The sequence below is a fragment of the Puntigrus tetrazona genome, chromosome 1 (assembly GCF_018831695.1).
Source record: "Puntigrus tetrazona isolate hp1 chromosome 1, ASM1883169v1, whole genome shotgun sequence".
In the NCBI taxonomy this organism is placed as follows: domain Eukaryota; kingdom Metazoa; phylum Chordata; class Actinopteri; order Cypriniformes; family Cyprinidae; genus Puntigrus; species Puntigrus tetrazona.
In genome coordinates, this window is record NC_056699.1 from 28,633,693 (window position 1) to 28,652,210 (window position 18,518).

General features: G+C 37.6%; 2 protein-coding genes across 2 annotated transcripts; both read right to left on the bottom strand.

The window, feature by feature from the left end:
• Positions 1 to 1,231: 1,231 nt before the first annotated feature.
• Positions 1,232 to 9,805, bottom strand: LOC122356986 (NLR family CARD domain-containing protein 3-like). The gene is made up of 7 exons (XM_043256174.1): positions 9,567 to 9,805; positions 8,824 to 9,004; positions 4,994 to 6,856; positions 4,496 to 4,669; positions 4,234 to 4,407; positions 3,505 to 3,551; positions 1,232 to 2,422 (listed from the first exon to the last, which is right to left on the bottom strand). Exons 2-7 carry the CDS (start codon positions 8,955 to 8,957, stop codon positions 1,896 to 1,898), a joined length of 2,919 nt encoding a protein of 972 aa, XP_043112109.1. The 5' UTR covers positions 8,958 to 9,004; positions 9,567 to 9,805; the 3' UTR covers positions 1,232 to 1,895.
• A 2,163-nt stretch (positions 9,806 to 11,968) lies between these two features.
• Positions 11,969 to 18,491, bottom strand: LOC122356692 (NLR family CARD domain-containing protein 3-like). The gene is given in 8 exon segments (XM_043255722.1): positions 11,969 to 13,043; positions 13,125 to 13,171; positions 13,562 to 13,735; positions 15,502 to 15,675; positions 15,795 to 16,297; positions 16,299 to 17,682; positions 17,933 to 18,055; positions 18,449 to 18,491. Coding segments are annotated over 8 exon segments (2,952 nt in total). The 5' UTR covers positions 18,466 to 18,491; the 3' UTR covers positions 11,969 to 12,513.
• Positions 18,492 to 18,518: the final 27 nt, after the last annotated feature.

Here is an 18,518-nt window from a genome sequence, read left to right on the forward strand (position 1 = left end):
TTGACATGTCAGCATTGTACTATTATCTCATTGAGTTAAAAATACTCCATTAGTGTCAGAGAATACATGTCTAACCCTTACCACTCAGCCTTTATACTGCAGTACACACTACAAAGTGTTCAGATCCTTTTGTGTAAATGCATTAATACATAAACAATCAACTCATTAAAAACGTTTCTTGTACTTTGGGTCTAATAAACTCTTCAATAAAACCTGAACTGTTGGCTAGCAAACACAATTAAACATAACCAACAAAATGAAATAGCAATGCAAAACAACATTTAAAACTTGTTTCTAAAGGCTGATTAAATACTCATTTTAAATACTTGCATTGCAAGTTATCTAAGGTCAGATATCAAAGCTTTGGCTGCTCAAGAAAATCACATGTAAAACACTGGACTTCAGGTTTAAATATATATTTATATTTATGTCCATCTTTCCTGACATCTATTTCCATCTCTCCACCACGTCTTTGTTCTCTCTATCACTTCTGAACACAAAGTGGCTTTGATGAGAAATCAGTACATTTAACCATTCTTACATTTTAGATGCAAAAACCTCTAATTGCCATCTGAAATTTTCTTTGAAAATCAGCGTGTTTAAATTTAGCTATTTCACTTTAATGGCAATTAAAATAACTGTTCATTGCCATTCAAGAGTAACGACTAAAATTACACATTGAAACCTAAAACTTTAAGCATTCTGATTGTTACCACTATTGAGATTCTTGATGTCTGCCTGAATAAGATACAGCTTCACAGAGACACTCACAAGCAGAGACTCCAACAATGTCCATCCAGAAACAGACAGAGAGATGAGTGGAGAAATCAGAGAGACGCATGAAATAGAGGACAGGCTTCCATTTTATATAGCAGGCAAAAGTAGCAGAAAATGAGTATGTATGAATCCTCCATATCTATAAAACAGTTGGCAAAAATTGCCCTAAATCTTATGAGATATGGGCGTACTTAATTTGTGTTCTAACATGCCTAATTACCTACTATATAGCATGTGATTAGTATGTCCGACACCTCAGTATTCAAAAAAAAAGTAGATGAGAAGTTCCTGGATGTCCTGCTGCTTTTCTTAGATTCAGAAATGTTCATTGATGGATACTTTTCTATTGAAAGAGGCCACGCGAAAGGATACGTCGTCAACGTGATAGAAACCAGCAGAGAGGATGTTTACAAATGTCAGTGTTACAAACCAAAAACACAGTAACGTTACGGGATTTTACTGTAAAAACTTGTTTTATTATGTATAGCAAACAGGAGCTCCACACGTAAGTCACCAGAGTGGATTTACATAAGCCTTTTAGATCTTACTACATATCAATTTAATACGAAAACAAGAATTGCATGTGAGCACATTACAACAAACTAACAACAAATCAGGTCTGCCCCGATTATATCAAACATGTTAGATATTTAAGATTTAACCCTCTATGGAGTAGCGTCTTTTATAAAATTAAAAAAAGAAAATTTGCCTTCAAAAATATAATAGTAATGTTTAACCAACACATTTTTTAGTGATGTCAAATGAAATCCACTTCAACCTGTAAAATTTCATTTATTATACAAGTCCTTCACATTTTTGATAACTAAGTACTAAAGGAGACAAAAGCACATATTATGTCACATGCTCTCAAGGCTTCATAGTGAGCTCATTTTAGAAATACATATGACTTAAAGTTATTAAAAATATAATTGTACACCCAAATGCGTTTTCCAATAATTAAAAATGTGTTTCTAATAATATTATAGAATTAATATAGAACAGATTTAAATGAACACATATGCATTACTGAAACTAGCTAAACTGAAAAATGCAAAAACACAGTGAAAGTGTGAATCATAAATTCTGTATGTGTCTCTGTTGATCCTCACAAGAGGTTGTTAAATCTGACACAGAGACACTGAAGCTTGAGGATAAACCCCAAACCCAGCGTAGAGGGGTTCGGTGAATGTGGTGTTGAATGTGTGTAAGTGTGTGAGTGTGTGTGTGTCAGAGACGCTGTAGAAGGACAGAGAGCCGGCCGACCAGTCCAGATAAACTCCTACTCTATTAGAGCGGGATGAAGGGCCAAATACGTCTTTGTTATTATTATTGTACCAGACAGTATAAGTTGTATCAGAACAGTACATACTCCAGGACATTTCATTGAGACCAAACCAACTGTCAATCCCACTTTTCCTGTTGATTCCTTTATATGACACCGCTACATGACCCGAGCCTTCCCATTTAACCTCCCAGTAACAGCGTCCAGTGAGACTCTCTCTACACAGAACCTGCTCCTGGTTCTCGAATCTGTCTGGATGATCAGGATACGGCTGATCTTTCAGACATGTTGTTTTTTTGTAGTCTTCAGACAGGATGAGTCGAGTGTGTGCTGTGTTTGGATCCATTGTGAGATCACAGGCGTCTGAACACAAGAAGAGAGATTAGATCATCTATGACCATTAAATATGCACAGAAATGTGTATATGTGTGTGTGTGTGTGTGTGTCTGCCTACTACTTTATGAGTAATAGTGTGTGAAACAGAGTATAATAAGCAACAAATGTTTCAGAGTAGTGTGCTTAATTGTCACATGACAAACACAAACATTAATTCAGCACGGCTGTCGAAGCTGTTACTTTACAAACAGATGTGCTCACAGGGCTTGTTAATAAGGCTCATACTAGTAAACATTGTGTATACTTCAGTACTGTATGATCCGATATGTGATGAGAAAAGTTGCAGCACGAGTTTGACACAAGGCAGATTGGAAACACGTTGATTGCTTTATCAACACACATCTCACAACGTTTACTCGCTACGCCACTGACAGCACAGATATGAACGTTTTTTCTACATGAGCTCTTAGAATAAATACACACAGTTCCTTCCTAGCATATTGTTATTTTTATAATAGCATATTATTATTTAATTTTTTTGATATCAGTATTGTATTGTAAGTGCTATACAGATAAAGGTGACATCATTTGAGTTGATCGGAAATGTTCTGTAGATTAAAGGACAATTTATGTCTTACTAACAATATTGATTTTAGATACACAACCAAAATTTGTACTTTACATGTAAATATAGGCTATATCATGTGTATATATAGAAAGTGTTAAATTTATAATTAGCTACTGTACATCTCATCCACTTCACTTGCATATTTGAAGATGAAAGTCACATGGAGTGCCATGCATTCCGGGAAAGATTATCCCACACAGTGTCTTCAGATGCATTTATCGAATTTCAATATAGCAGGTAATCCAGGTATTTTGTGCATACAGAAAATTCACATACTATTCAAAGTGTACACAAAGCATACTGCAGTATAGTAGTTGTATGGTAGTATTTCAAACATGGCTTCTATATTGATTTCAGTAGACTCGAGTTATATTTAGCAGATTCTGTCAAATAAAGTAGATCATCCGGGTATTCCATGCATAGATACCAGATACTGCAGAAATAGTAAGAATAGCATGAGATACAGAGAGAGAGAGCTTACATTTTCTCAGTCCTGGTTTCAATCTGATATGTCCTCCATGGTCCAAACTGAAAAAAGCAAAACAAAAACCAAAATTATTGAATATGATTGTTAAATAAAATTATAGTTTTGTACTTTTCTGTCATCATTTACTTTCCCTCATGTCATTTTAAACCCTTTAGAGAGAAAGCATCCTGCTTCTTTTGTCTAGTCTTGTAGTTTTTTGTTATTGTGGTTTTCTTCATTAGTGCCTCACTGTTTTTACTTCATTTAGTTATCCTGTGTATTTTATGCCTTGTGTTTACTTTGCCGGTCTGTCAGTGAATATAATGCTTGTGTATCTGCCCTGAAAATTCTTTATAGACTCCAGCAGACTGATTAATCAGGCAGATTTGGCATTTTTTTAATGAATTGGCAATTAACCAATTTTGCATTCTTGCCTAGATTGAATTACTTCTCCACTCCTTTTGATACTTTTTTTTTAAAGTTCAGGGACAAATATAGCAACTCTCTTTTGTAAGGTGAAGAAGAAATAAAACGGCTTTATATATCAGCCATCGGCTTTTCAGAATTCTAAATATTGGCATCAGCCAGAGAAAAACCCATTTCGGTTGACTTCTAATTTCTTGACCTCCCTGATGTTCTTTATGGCTCCCTTGGTACAATGAAGTCAGGGCAAGCTGCAAAAATTCTCTTTTTGCTAACCCAAACCACACAGATGCACATATAAGTCATAACTGCTTCACATACTTGAGTATCTGCAGCGAGTAGTTTGGATCCTCCAGTCTGTGTTTGAGCAGCTGCACTCCTGAATCTCCTGGGTGATTGTAGCTCAGATCCAGCTCTCTCAGGTGTGAGGGGTTTGAACTCAGAGCTGAAGACAAATAACCACAGCCTTTCTCTGTCACCATACAACCTGACAACCTACAGACACACAGTCATATTATATACAAACACCCAACGATATTATAGCAAAATAATAAAAAATTATCCTTTTTTATGTTTTTAATACCTCAGTATCTCGAGCAGACAGTTTGGTCTCTTCAGTCCATCAGAGAGCAGCTTCAATCCCGAATCCTGGAGGTCATTGTTACTTAGATCCAGCTCTCTCAGGACAGAGTTTGAAGACTGAAGAGCTAATGACACAATTTCATAGGACTGAGCACCTAGATTACAGCCAGTAAGACTGACAGTGATTGAAACATGAGGAAAAACACAAGTGTTATGGTTATAATTTAGTTCAGTATAGTTTCACTTTCACAACATGGTGCCGGCAACAACACAAAAGCAAGAAAAAAAAATTATTTGAAAATAAATCCACTCTTAATGTAGAAAAGTGGGGGCATGTTTAAAAGAGCTGTTTTTGTTTTTTATAAAGAATCTCTTTGGTTTTGAGACTTTAGCCTTTGCAATTTCAGGGATCTTACACACTAACTTGCAACACTCCAAAGAGAAAGGAAAACTTCAAATTGCATCATATGACCCCTTTAAGACATTATTAAACACTCACAGGGCTTTTCTATAGTTTAGCACTGCTGGTATCATTCTTCTTCTCCCTTCATCTGATGTGTTGTATTTCTTGAGGTCCAGCTCATCCAGTGGCTCCTCTGACATTTGAAGCATGTAGGAGATTGTTGAGCAGTGACCAGGAGAGAGTTTCTTCTCTGAGTGTTTGTCTGATTTCACAAACTCCTGAATCTCTCTGTACAGAGTCTGATCTTTCACTTCTAGCAGACAGAGGAAAAGATTGATGGATCGTTCAGTGGAGAGGTCATGTCCATCTTTAATCTTCTCTTTAATGTACTGCGTGGTCCTACTGATACTCGCTGAGCTGTTCTCTGTGTGTGTCAGTAGATCCTGTAAGAGTCTCTGATTGGACTCCAGTGAGACGCCCAGCAGGAACCGCAGGAACAGATCCAGGTGTCCGTTCTCATTCATGAGGGCCTTATCTACGGCATCTCTATGCAGGTTATGAATAATATCACTAAACTGCAATGTATCAATATGTTTTATTACATAATAGTAGAACACATAGAAAGCAGCGAGAAACTCCTGAATGCTCAAATGAATGAAGCTATACACTTTCCTTTGAAGAATCACAGTTTCCTCCTTAAAAAGCTCAATGCAAATCCCAGAATACACTGAGGCATCAGTGACATCTATGCCGCTCTGAATCAGGTCCTCCTCATAGAACATCACATTGCCCTTCATCAACTGTTTGAAAGCCACTTTAGCAAGTTTCACAATTACGTCTCCGTTAGACTGCAGGAGTTTCTCTGGATCACTCTCTTCATACTTCTGGTTCCTCATGTTGATCTGAATCAGCAGGAAGTGGATGTACATTTCAGTCAGAGTTTGAGGGATTTCTGCACTCAGATCTTCTTTCAGGAGCTTCAGAAACACAGTGGATGAGATCCAGCAGAAGACAGGGATGTGGCACATGATGTGGAGGCTTCTTGCTCTTCTGATGTGTGAGATTATTCTGCTGGCTTGATGCTCGTCACTGATTCTCTTCCTGAAATATTCCTCCTTCTGAGGATCAGTGAATCCCTGAATTTCTGTCAGACGGTTAATGTATTTGGAGGGGATCTGATTGGCTGCTTCTGGTCTGGAGGTGATCCAGATGAGAGCAGAGGGAAGCATCACTCCTTTCATGAGGTTTGTCATCAACACACTCACTGATGAAGTCTCAGTCACATCACAAACTTTCTGATCATCTGAAAACATCAGGGTGATTCTGCTTTCATCCAGACCATCAAAGATGAACACAACTTTAGACTCCTCATAAATCTTTAAGTCCAGATCTTGAAGTTCTGGATGAAAGTCCAGCAGAAGTCTGTGAAGACTGTACTGATGATCTCGGATCAAGTTCAGCTCTCGAAATGGAAGCACAAACATAAAATCTACATCCTGATTGTTTTTTCCCTCAGCCCAGTCCAGAATAAACTTCTGCACAGAGACGGTTTTTCCGATTCCAGCGATGCCTTTAGTAAAAACAGTCTTGATCTGGTCTTTCTCCTCACATCCTGGTTTAGGTGAGGCTTTAAAGATGTCATTGCAGTAGACTGGAGTGTCTTGTAAGTGTTTTGTTCTGGCTGTTTTCTCCATCTGTAAAACCTCATGTTCTTTATTCACTCCTTCACTCTCTCCCTCTATGATGTAGAGCTGTGTGTAGATTCTGTTCAAGGGGGTTTCATTCTTTTGGAGTTTCAATCCCTCAAATAATCTCTCATACTTGATCCTTATACTGGTTTTGTGTTGGTCTTTGAGTCTTTGCAGGTTTTCTGTCTCCAGTATATGTTTCTGCAGGACTGCTTTAGGTTTGTCCTCCCTGATGTGGGTCTGACAGTGGAATGTAGATGATGGCACAGATCTGATCACAACATACAAAAAACACAAACAGTATTACATTACACAAGATAGTAAATACAATTTCAATTTAAAGGTTTATAAAAACTGGAATTATCTAATATGCATGGGACAGCTCCTTACACAATTTCAGACCTCTGGTAATAAATAATTAAAGATAATTATCTGAATAAGTATAATAACAAGCATCTGATAAATATGGATAAATATAATCATCTGAAACACAAGTTAGATTGAACAATCTTTTGTGTACTTAAAGAAGCTATCAATTCCTGTTTATAAGTGGCTGTTGGGAATATGTCTCTCCCTGTTATTTGTGTCTAGGGGCCGAATGGCAGTGCAGAGTATCCGGCCTTCTTGGAGTCTTTGGGTGGGGTGCTGGAAAGTGCTCCGACTGGATACTCTGTCAATCTGCTAGTGACACCTGGAGGGGCGTGATTGGGAGGAACGACCCCCCCTGATCTGAACCAAAGTGGTGTTCTGTTGTTGAACTTCTGTGCTAGTCATGGTTTGTCCATAACGAGCATCATGTACAAGCACCAGGACTCCCTGGGGCTGTGGTCGATGATCACCTTAGTGGTTGTTTCATCTGACCTCTGGCCACATGTCTCGGGAACTCAGGTAAAGAGAGGGACGCAGCTGTCAACTGATCACCAAATGGTGACGAGTCCAATCCGTTGGCAGTGGATTAATCTGGACAGACTCGGCAGGCCTAAACATACTTATGAGGGTCTGTTGAGAATGTATAGTGCAGAGTCCCCTTTCAGGGAGGACTTCAACTCCATCTCCGACAGAGCTTTGACCGGATCCCGAGGCAAAACTAGATGCACAGTTATTGTAATGTCAAATGAGGACAGGTTCTTATTCATTCTTTCTTTTTCCTTTACTGTTTTAACCCTTAAATCCTGTTTACACTTGGCATTAAAATATATTTGTGTGTGTGTGTGTGTGTGTTTGTGTGTACAACAAATATACCATGCTTGGTTTCTTTTCATTTATTTTAAAAAGACATAAGTACAGTTATTATTATTAAAACTATTAAAACCCATTGAAAAATAATTTCTGTCAGTGTGATCTGACCAGCACACAGAATATAAAGAATATCACAAACTTCATTAGTCAAATATCCACAGCAGTCCTTAAGATACCAGCACATTAACACTGCATTATTATTATTACATAATAAATAATAGTTTAGCATACAGATATGTGGATTTGTGCCAAATGAGATAGGTAGGATACACAAGCACAAAGCTCCATTTAGCAAACAGTTGATTGTGCAAGTATTTAAAGTATACTTCTTGGTCAGTCTATGTGAGAGACACGTTTAGAATTAGCAAAGCCTTCTCTGCTGTCTACAACATTATCAGAACCCTAACTTAGTTTTACAGAACTTATTTTTCCATGAATGTGTATGAAATTATCTATTCTAATAATCTGTTATTTTCGTTTTTTTTTTTTTGTTGTTGTGCTGCATTCAGTAATGTATGTTTATAGTAGTCCAATTTAAGTCCAGTCATATATCAGCAATCGTGTAGCCAGGGTCAAAGAAATCTGCCTAAGGCCTTCAGGATCAGCATTTTTATTATTTCATTATTTTTTTTAATGCACTATTTTATTATAAGTTTTGTGCAGTATATAATGTGTACAGCGTGTTGTTGATTTTCAGTGCATTCTGAATAATATTTGCCTTCTGTAAAACTAAATACTAAAGTATTGAAATCATTCTGGTAGGTTCAATTTCATTTTCGATTTTTTTATCACTTTGAAACAGTATACTGTATTGTGAAAACATTTATTTTCTCTTTTTATTTACAAATTCTGGACTGAGCTACTGTATTATATATATTTTTTTTTTAGCAATTTGTTGTCCCAAACACCAGCTAGTGTTGCACTGTGTAGTTTGAATGCACTTCAAATAGTTTGGAATCAAAGCATCTGTTGAATTCATACATGGCTTTCTTATTTTACCTGGGGTCAGACGCCACAGCTCCATCACTGAAATCAATTGGTTTGTTCAAGGACCGATCACTTTTCATTGACACACAGCTGGGTTCTGCACCAAGCTCTTCTTGCTTCTCCTCTGTCTCCTTGCAGTGACTCATGTTCCTCTCCTGTTTCACCTGATTTAAGACCTTTATCTGGTAATTATCTTCAAAAGGACAAGAACAACAGATTTGCAGTAAAATAAGCAACTACACATTTCAACTTTCAGTTGCATGAAGTAAAACTAATTTTCAGATCCATTGTCTTTTAATCCGTACACTACTAGTTTGTAAAAACAAATACCTACAATTTACTACAAAAAAAAACAAACAAACAAAAAAAACAGAATGTTGAAAATATATGACGCCTTAAACCTGTAAACTCACAGGTATCAAAACCAAATGGACTTCTCTGAGATGTGCTCCATCTGCTATCAAGTCGTCTGCGGAAGTCTGAGTTCTATAGGCACTCTTAAGCAGATAGTAATGGTGAAATCATAAAATAAAAGCATAAACTGTGCCTGCTCCTTAAATACAATCACTCGTGAACATATTCGAAGATTTTGAACGCTTAATTGTTAATGGCGGATCTCAGGTGTTGAAAGCGCGGAAGTATTGAACTACGATCGACGTAAAAACAGCAATATTAATAAAGAGAAAATCCTGCCCCTAGCACTTTTTTTAAAATTATGCTACGCCATGCTTTAAGTCTAAACATGTCAAACTTACCGCGGAATATAGTCTTCGGATTTAAGCACACGGGGTTAGTTTCATTTTAGGTCTCTGAACGAGTCTCTCTTCCGTGTTTGACTTTGGAGCGTGTTCCACTCGACACTAAGTATACTCCGACATACTCGAAGAGCACTGCACACGGTAATAAGGGTACTTTACTTCATTGGAAGTAGAAAGTGAAATATTCTGCAGTAACAGCCTACTGCACGGTATTTTGAAACACACACACACACACACACACACACACACACACACACACACACACACACACACACACACATCTTATCTAGTTGATTGATTATATTGTATAAGTGTTTTGTATTACAAGTTAAAAGATAAAAGACGTAAGTATTACACAGGGCCACTGCTTCCTGTTCCTGCTTCCTTGTTTGAGCCTGCTATGGTGTGCTATGGTAGCAGATTGTATTGCATACAAACTCTCTGTTATATAAACTGCTAGATTTAGTTATGGTATTATCAAATAAACAAAGGTGCATAAGGACTTTATTTCAGCACTTTATGTCAGCAAATCATCCACTTTAACAGCAACATATAATTCAGTTTTTATTTGTGAATTACGGTACTCGTGCAGTGTGCTTTGTATGTGCAGCTCACATATGTTTTGCCTTGATTATTTTGTCCACAAGGTGACAGCTTTGACCTGGGTATTTGTTTCACAGTTAAAAAATAACTACTTAAAATAACTACTCAATACACACATATTGACAAATGCTGGTATAAGATGATTAAACTCCTTTCTTATATTGTGATAGAAAGTATAGTTTGCACAATGCACAACATTAATTTAATGCAATTCTAGTCATAATGCTGTGTTCACTAAGCTATGCAAACAATGTAGTGGTTTGGAAACAGCAGCACTAGGGGCAAAAACACATTGTAATTTTTCATTCATACACCATATCTCTTTTCAACTAATTTAACTGAGATGTCGGAATAACCACAAGATTTTTTACTGTAAGGTAAGGGGGCATGTGCTGGAGAGCTACTGTTCTTATGAGGATAGGTCCCAGGGAATGGTAATAGAGAAGTAATTAAAGGAGCACATGTATCTACGAGAAATGTCAAAAACAGTCAAATCGTTATTAAATGAAACAGACAGGACTCATTGTTCTTTGTTCTATCCTCCACATAACCTTCACTCTGTAGGCACCCATATTGTGGATGTGGTTGGGTACAGTGATTCTCTAGAAGTGGCTGTTGGTTGTGCATTTTTTTTTTTTTATCACTGAAACGTTTGTTTTCAACATTCACAAGCCAATGGCCAGGCGTCCCACAACAGTGACAAGCTTCACAGAGCATTTAACATTAATTCAGTCTCCTAATACATACAGCAAGACTGCACACAGATATGTGGCTGTCAACTGAGTATAAGGGTTTTGAGCCTTCAGGACTGGTTGGGAGGCAGCACATATAACATTCAACATGTTATAGTAACCACTAGTTTGATTAGAAAATCTTGTTATTATACATCAGTGGAGCAGGCCAGTGTAGTTCCAGATCCAGTTTATCCACTTCAGTTTTACTTTAGTTTTTTTTCCCCAGTATTTCCCACAACAACCCATATGCCCAGGGCCGGATTTATTCCCAGACATTCTAGGCACGTGCCTATGCTCTCTCATTCAAAGTTATGTATTTGTTATACTATGGGATATCTACAACAGTAAAAGAACCCCAGAAGATATTGAAAAAATAAATATATATCAAATGATAGAGTAAAAATTACAAACTATTTCCATGGAGACGCAGACATAGAAATAAACTTGTTTTCAGTGCTGCTACATTAATTTATCAGTAAAATTGTTTTGCGAGCTACATGATGTTCCTCGGTAGCAATGTTCTCGAAGCAGTTGAACTTGCTGCGGAACACTGCTGAGAGAGGCACACACTTAATCTCTCTCTCTCTATCTTGCTCTCTCCCTAATAATGATGGTAGCCTTCATATCAATGGCTTATGTCTCTATTAGAACTATTATATTATGATATAAGGTAGGGAGGCCCCAAATGTTTTTGCCTATGTCACGAAAATAGTCAATAATTTATGCTTATATTTGACCTATTAAGGGTGCTCACACTCATCACATATCAACGCTAAACACATTTTCTTCATATGTACAGCAAACAATCCCTCTGAGGGGTAAATATATTTCATTGTTTTTCACCTTCTGTCCGTGCAGACAAATGATCAAAATATGTTTGCACATTGTATGTTTCCATAGAAGGAACACTAGGAAAGCAAATAGAAAAAAAGACTACATTGCTACACAATGAATGAATTTCCACCAACTCTGACATAATAACAGATCATTCTGATGCTAGTGGAGTTCATGTCAGACCCTTCAAACCATTAAGAGTGGACAGATAAAACAAGGAAAGCGAAAAAAATCTAAAACTTTATTGGTAATAAATAAACTTCATTAACATAATTTTCTCTTCTGTCAAACAAAGTGTGAGTCTGTGATATAATTGTGAAAGGTTTGACAGTTTTTCTTTTAGCTGCAGAAAGCTCCACAGCTTGATGAAGGTGAAGCTAATGCACTGAGCACCACTGGTTTTCACATTTTCATTCAAACACCTCACAGACATTTCTACAACTTCAAACTGCCTAGTGCTCAATATTTAAGTGAAGACAATCAATAGCTGTACACGTGTACTGTACACGTATAACTTCATATAACTCATAATTTGACATTTATTTCTATACATCTCAGAACTGCAACTTTATATTGTAATCAGACTTTATCTCACAGTGCAACCTCATAAGTACTCTACATCTTACATTTACAATTGTGACTATAAACTGATGTCATAACTGTGAGAAAGTTGCCAATTAAAGATATATAAATTGCAAATAACTTTTAATTGTTTTGCTCCAATGTGTAAATGGCATTCTGTATGTGTCTCTGTTGATCCTCACAAGAGGTTGTTAAATCTGACACAGAGACACTGAAGCTTGAGGATAAACCCCAAACCCAGCGTAGAGGGGTTCAGTGAATGTGGTGTTGAATGTGTGTAAGTGTGTGAGTGTGTGTGTGTCAGAGACGCTGTAGAAGGACAGAGAGCCGGCCGACCAGTCCAGATAAACTCCTACTCTATTAGAGCGGGATGAAGGGCCAAATACGTCTTTGTTATTATTATTGTACCAGACAGTATAAGTTGTATCAGAACAGTAAATACTCCAAGACATTTCATTGAGACCAAACCAACTGTCAATCCCACTTTTCCTGTTGATTCCTTTATATGCCACTGCTACATGACCCGAGCCTTCCCATTTAACCTCCCAGTAACAGCGTCCAGTGAGACTCTCTCTACACAGAACCTGCTCCCGATCATCAAACCTGTCTGGATGAACAGGATACGGCTGATGATCTTTAACACATGTAATTTTTTTGTAGTCTTTGGATAGGATGAGTTGAGTGTGTGCTGTGTATAGATCCAGTGTGAGATCACAGGCATCTGAACGCAAGGAGAGAGATCACATCATCTATGATATTATTAAATATGCACAGAAACATTTGTGTATGTGTGAGCACTTACATTTTCCTAGTCCTGGTTTGATTCTAAAATGTCCTCCATAGTCAAAACTGAACATAGACACACAATACACAAACAAAAATATTAGGCTATGAGGGAAGACTGTTATATTTGCAAATTTTTGCCTTCCCACTCTATTCTCACATTGGTCTTGGTTATATAGTTATTGTATTAATTTAAGCTCCAGTGTTTTTTTAGTATATGCCTGTTTTGTTTCCTGAAATACTGTGGTGCTCTCACTACACAAAGTTTCTTGCCATCTTTTGTGTTCTTTTTTATAGCAATACTACTACTAAATAAAACAATGCTAATCAGGTCCACAAACTACAAGGCAAAGAAAATGCTCACATAGATTCAAATCAGATATAACAGTGGTCTGTGAGGTCTGTTTTACCCAAGACCACTTTTAGGTGACCCAAATTGCATAACTGTCTACATACTTGAGTTTCACCAGTTTACAGTTTGGATCCTCTAGCCTGTCGCTGAGCAGCTGGACTCCTGAATCTCCTGGGTGATTGTAGCTCAGATCCAACTCTCTCAGGTAAGAGGGGTTTGAACTCAGAGCTGAAGACAAATAACCACAGCCTTCCTCTGTTATCATACAGCCAGATAATCTACAGACACACAAAACACATGTTTATCTGTTAATGTCTCTATATCTACAAAAACACCCTGATTGCAACAATGTTTGAATATGTATGTTCTAAGATAATCTAAGCCTCCATATTTTTTGTGATAAATCCATATTATTTTTGAAGTTGCCTAAGTGTAACAAATGTAACCTGTTTCTATTTTTAGAGTTGCCCCTAAGAATAGACTAATCACTAGTTACTTGGTGGATTTAGTTGAGTATTAGCAACTTTACATGGCCTCTCTATCTAATGTTAATCTAAAAAATGTGGGCTATTCAAGTATCTGTGTGAAGGCTGAACAGCAGAAATCACTACGGGACAGATGTGCTTATCACCTCCTACAATACTTTAGTCATTTTTGGTCATACCGGTACATACACATACATATTTTAAACTTGTAAAACGTTTTTTGTGTGCACTTTCTATGCCTGTTTTGTTTCCTGAAATACTGTGGTGCTCTCACTACACAAAGTTTCTTGCCATCTTTTGTGTTCTTTTTATAGCAATACTACTAAATAAAACAATGCTAATCAGGTCCACAAACTACAAGGCAAAGAAAATGCTCACATAGATTCAAATCAGATATAACAGTGGTCTGTGAGGTCTGTTTTACCCAAGACCACTTTTAGGTGACCCAAATTGCATAACTGTCTACATACTTGAGTTTCACCAGTTTACAGTTTGGATCCTCTAGCCTGTCGCTGAGCAGCTGGCCTCTCTATCTAATGTTAATCTAAAAAAATGTGGGCTATTCAAGTATCTGTGTGAAGGCTGAACAGCAGAAATCACTACGGGACAGATGTGCTCACCACCTCCTACAATACTTTAGTCATTTTTGGTCATACAGGTACATACACATACATATTTTAAACTTGTAAAACGTTTTTTTGTGTGCACTTACAAAAACAACAAAATGTAATTTTGTAAAATCATGAAAGCAAACAGGATGTGAATTCTGTCATCTCTGACTATGAACTTGAGCATGAAACACTGTGTATCTTTGCATTAGACATTAAAACTATATCTATAGAGAGTCAAATGTCTACTTTCTATGAAATTGATTTATTATATTATAGTTTACTTATTTAATTAGTTGTGAAAAAATTGTATTGTAGTTTAGTTACTATATAGTTATACTAAATATATTGCATAATAACCTTCAGGTAATGTGGATTTTGTAAATTAATTTAGTGATTCAAGTAGTTTTACCTGCACAAAATAATGAAATTTTTTATGCACAAATTCATAACAATTTATGTACTATAAGCATAGATTTATTCAAAGTAGTAAATCTGATAATTCATGAAATTTCATAAAGCTCCCTTTACGCTGCAAGCTTATGTACTGAAGTGTGAACTGGCGTTCTTCTTGCCGAGAAGATACCTAAAGCTGCACAATTGGAGTCAAGCTTTTTTTTTTTTTACTGCAAGAAAGTTTGGAGCATAGGCCGACTGTCACATTGTCTTGAAACTCTGCCTGAATATGTGCCCAAGGTACCCACCATGCCTTTTTGCAAGGAGGCAAAAACAGCCTTGGCGTGCTGTGTCCCGTAAGAGCTTTGCGCATATACGAGGACCGCACCTGGAGTTGTGGTAAGCTTTATGTGTGTGCTTGTGTACTTGTTAGGCTTATTGTAGACAATTAAAGACTCATTATAATGGTCTATTAAATGGTTTTGAATTATTTATTAATCTACTGGTCGACTAGAAAAATCCTTAGTCGAGGGCAGCACTAGTTTTTTTTCACACCTCAGTATCTGCAGCTGACAGTTTGCATTCTTCAGTCCATCAGAGAGCAGCTTTACTTCTGTTCCCTGCAGGTCATTGTTACTCAGATCCAGCTCTATCAGGCCAGAGTTTGAAGATTGAAGAGCTGATGACAAACTCTCGCAACACTGAACAGTGATATTACAACCTGCAAGGCTAAAAGAGATTAAAACAAATGAAAATTTCATTCTTAACGTCATTCTACAACTGGCATTGCAACAATATTAGCTTAATTCCTTTAAAATAAATTCAACTAATTGTGATTTAACACTCACAAAGCTTTACTAAATTTGATCACAGCGGGTATCAGTCTTCTTCTTCCCTCATCTGATGTGTTGTATTTCTTGAGGTCCAGCTCATCCAACACTTCCTCTGACATCTGAAGCATGTAGGAGATTGTTGAGCAGTGAGCAGGAGAGAGTTTCTTCTCTGAGTGTTTGTCTGATTTCACAAACTCCTGAATCTCTCTGGACAGAGTATAATCTTTCACTTCCAGCAGACAGAGGAAAAGATTGATGGATCTTTCAGTGGAGAGGTCATGTCCATCTCTGATCTTCTCTTTAATGTACTGTGTTGTTCTCCTGATGCTCTCTGAGCTGTTCACTGTGTGTGTCAGTAGATCCTGTAAGAGTATCTGATTGGACTCCAGTGAGACGCCCAGCAAGAATCGGAGGAACAGATCGAGCTGTCCATTCTCACTCTCAAGGGCTTTATCTACTGCATCTCTATGCAGATTATGTATCACATCACAAAACTGCAATGTATCAGTCGTATTATTACACATAATGGTAAAAGACATAGAAAGCAGCAAGAAACTCTTGAACACTCAGATGAATGAAGCTGTATACTTTTCTCTGATGAATCACAGACTCCTCCTTAAAGATCTCAGTACAAATCCCAGAATACACTGAGGCATCAGTGACGTCTATGCCGCTCTCAATCAGGTCCTCTGCATAGAACATTACATTACCTTTCATAAGCTGTTTGAAAGCAACTTTAGCAAGCTTCACAATCACTTCTCTGTAGGACTGCAGGAGTTTCTCTGGATCTCTTTCTTCATACTTCTGGTTCCTCATGTTGATCTGAATCAGCAGGAAGTGTATGTACATTTCAGTCAGAGTTTGAGGGATTTCTGCACTCAGATCTTCTTCCAGGAACTTCTGAAGCACAGTGGATGAGATCCAGCAGAAGACAGGGATGTGGCACATGATGTGGAGGCTTCTTGCTCTTCTGATGTGTGAGATTATTCTGCTGGCTTGATGCTGGTCACTGATTCTCTTCCTGAAATATTCCTCCTTGTGAGGTTCATTAAATCCTTGAATTTCTGTCAGACGGTTGATGTATTTGGAGGGGATCTGATTGGCTGCTGCTGGTCTGGAGGTGATCCAGATGAGAGCAGAGGGAAGCAGCTCTCCTTTCATGAGGTTTGACATCAACACACTCACTGATGAAGTCTCAGTCACATCACAAACTTTCTGATCATCTGAAAACATCAGTGTGATTCTGCTTTCATCCAGACCATCAAAGATGAACACAACTTTACACTCCTCATAGATCTTTGAGTACAGATCTTGAAGTTCAGGATGAAAGTCCAGCAGAAGTCTCTGAAGACTGTACTGATGATCTCGGATCAAGTTCAGCTCTCGAAATGGAAGCACAAACATGAAATCTACATCCTGATTGGCTTTTCCCTCTGCCCAGTCCAGAATGAACTTCTGCACAGAGACAGTTTTTCCGATTCCAGCGAAGCCTTTAGTAAGAACAGTCTTGATCTGGTCTTTCTCCTCACATCCTGGTTCAGGTGAGGCTTTAAAGATGTCATTGCAGTCAATAGTGTCTTGTGAGTGTTTTGTCCTGGCTGTTTTCTCCATCTGTAAAACCTCATGTTCTTCATTCACTCCTTCTCTCTCTCCCTTTATGATGTAGAGATGTGTGTAGATCATATTCACAAATGTTTCTTTAGCTTGGAGTTTGATTCCCTCAAATAATTTCTCATGTTTCTTCTTCAAACTGGTTTTGTGACTGTCTTTAACTCGCTGCAGGTCTCCAGACTCCAGATTGTGTTTCTGCCCTATGGCTTCACCTTTGTCCTGCCTGACATGGGTCTGATTGTGGGATGAAGTGGATGGCACAAATAGACTCTGGTCATGTATATCTTTACCACTAAATTTGAGAGAAAACAACAGAAAAAATACAATTACAACGACAGCTAAAGGCCATCTGCTTTTGATGCCCTTCTTTGTACGTCTATGTTGCTTTTACAACATTTCGTTCCACAGTATGTCCACACATGTCAATAAAGCTCAGCTTAACAAATTCTGTTTTTGAAGCATTTGGAACTTTAGTGTTATTTCACTGAACTTATTAAGTCCTTATTCATCTGTGATGCACTAGAGTGTTTGTTTATACTCACAGAGGGTGAGGGGTCACAGTTGAGTCACTGAGTCTAGGGGGTTGATCCATGGACCTGTTACTCTTCAGAGACACCCTGCTGGGTTCTGGAGATTCTGATCTCTGTCGCTTCTTTCTGGTGGTCCTGACAAAAGACAAACAAAATTTACAAATATGTATTTTAAAATGTGATTAAGTGCCATGAGAACTGCTGCAATACAAAGTTCTTGGATTGATAAGATGGGTAGAGCCTAGAAAATACTCGAGTAAGTACAGAAGTTAGTATATTAACCAAATTCAGGAAAGAGTTTATGAAACAGATGAGTCTTTAAATTTTACTTTGCAAGGGTAACAGAAGAACCTTGTTTAAATAGGTTTTTGAAAAATAACTCCACCAATGAGGAACAATGTCATCGAAGACTCTCTATGATGGTCATCTTAAAGTGTGACTCATTTACTGACTGCAGGCTTCTGGGTTGCACTGTAAGTTACTTGGGATAAAAGTATTTGCTAAATGCAAAAATGGCTAGTGTCTTACCTTGGGTCAGAAGTCATTTTTGCATTACTTGATGTAGAAGTTTGCTCCAGGATCCGTTAATCCTCACAGG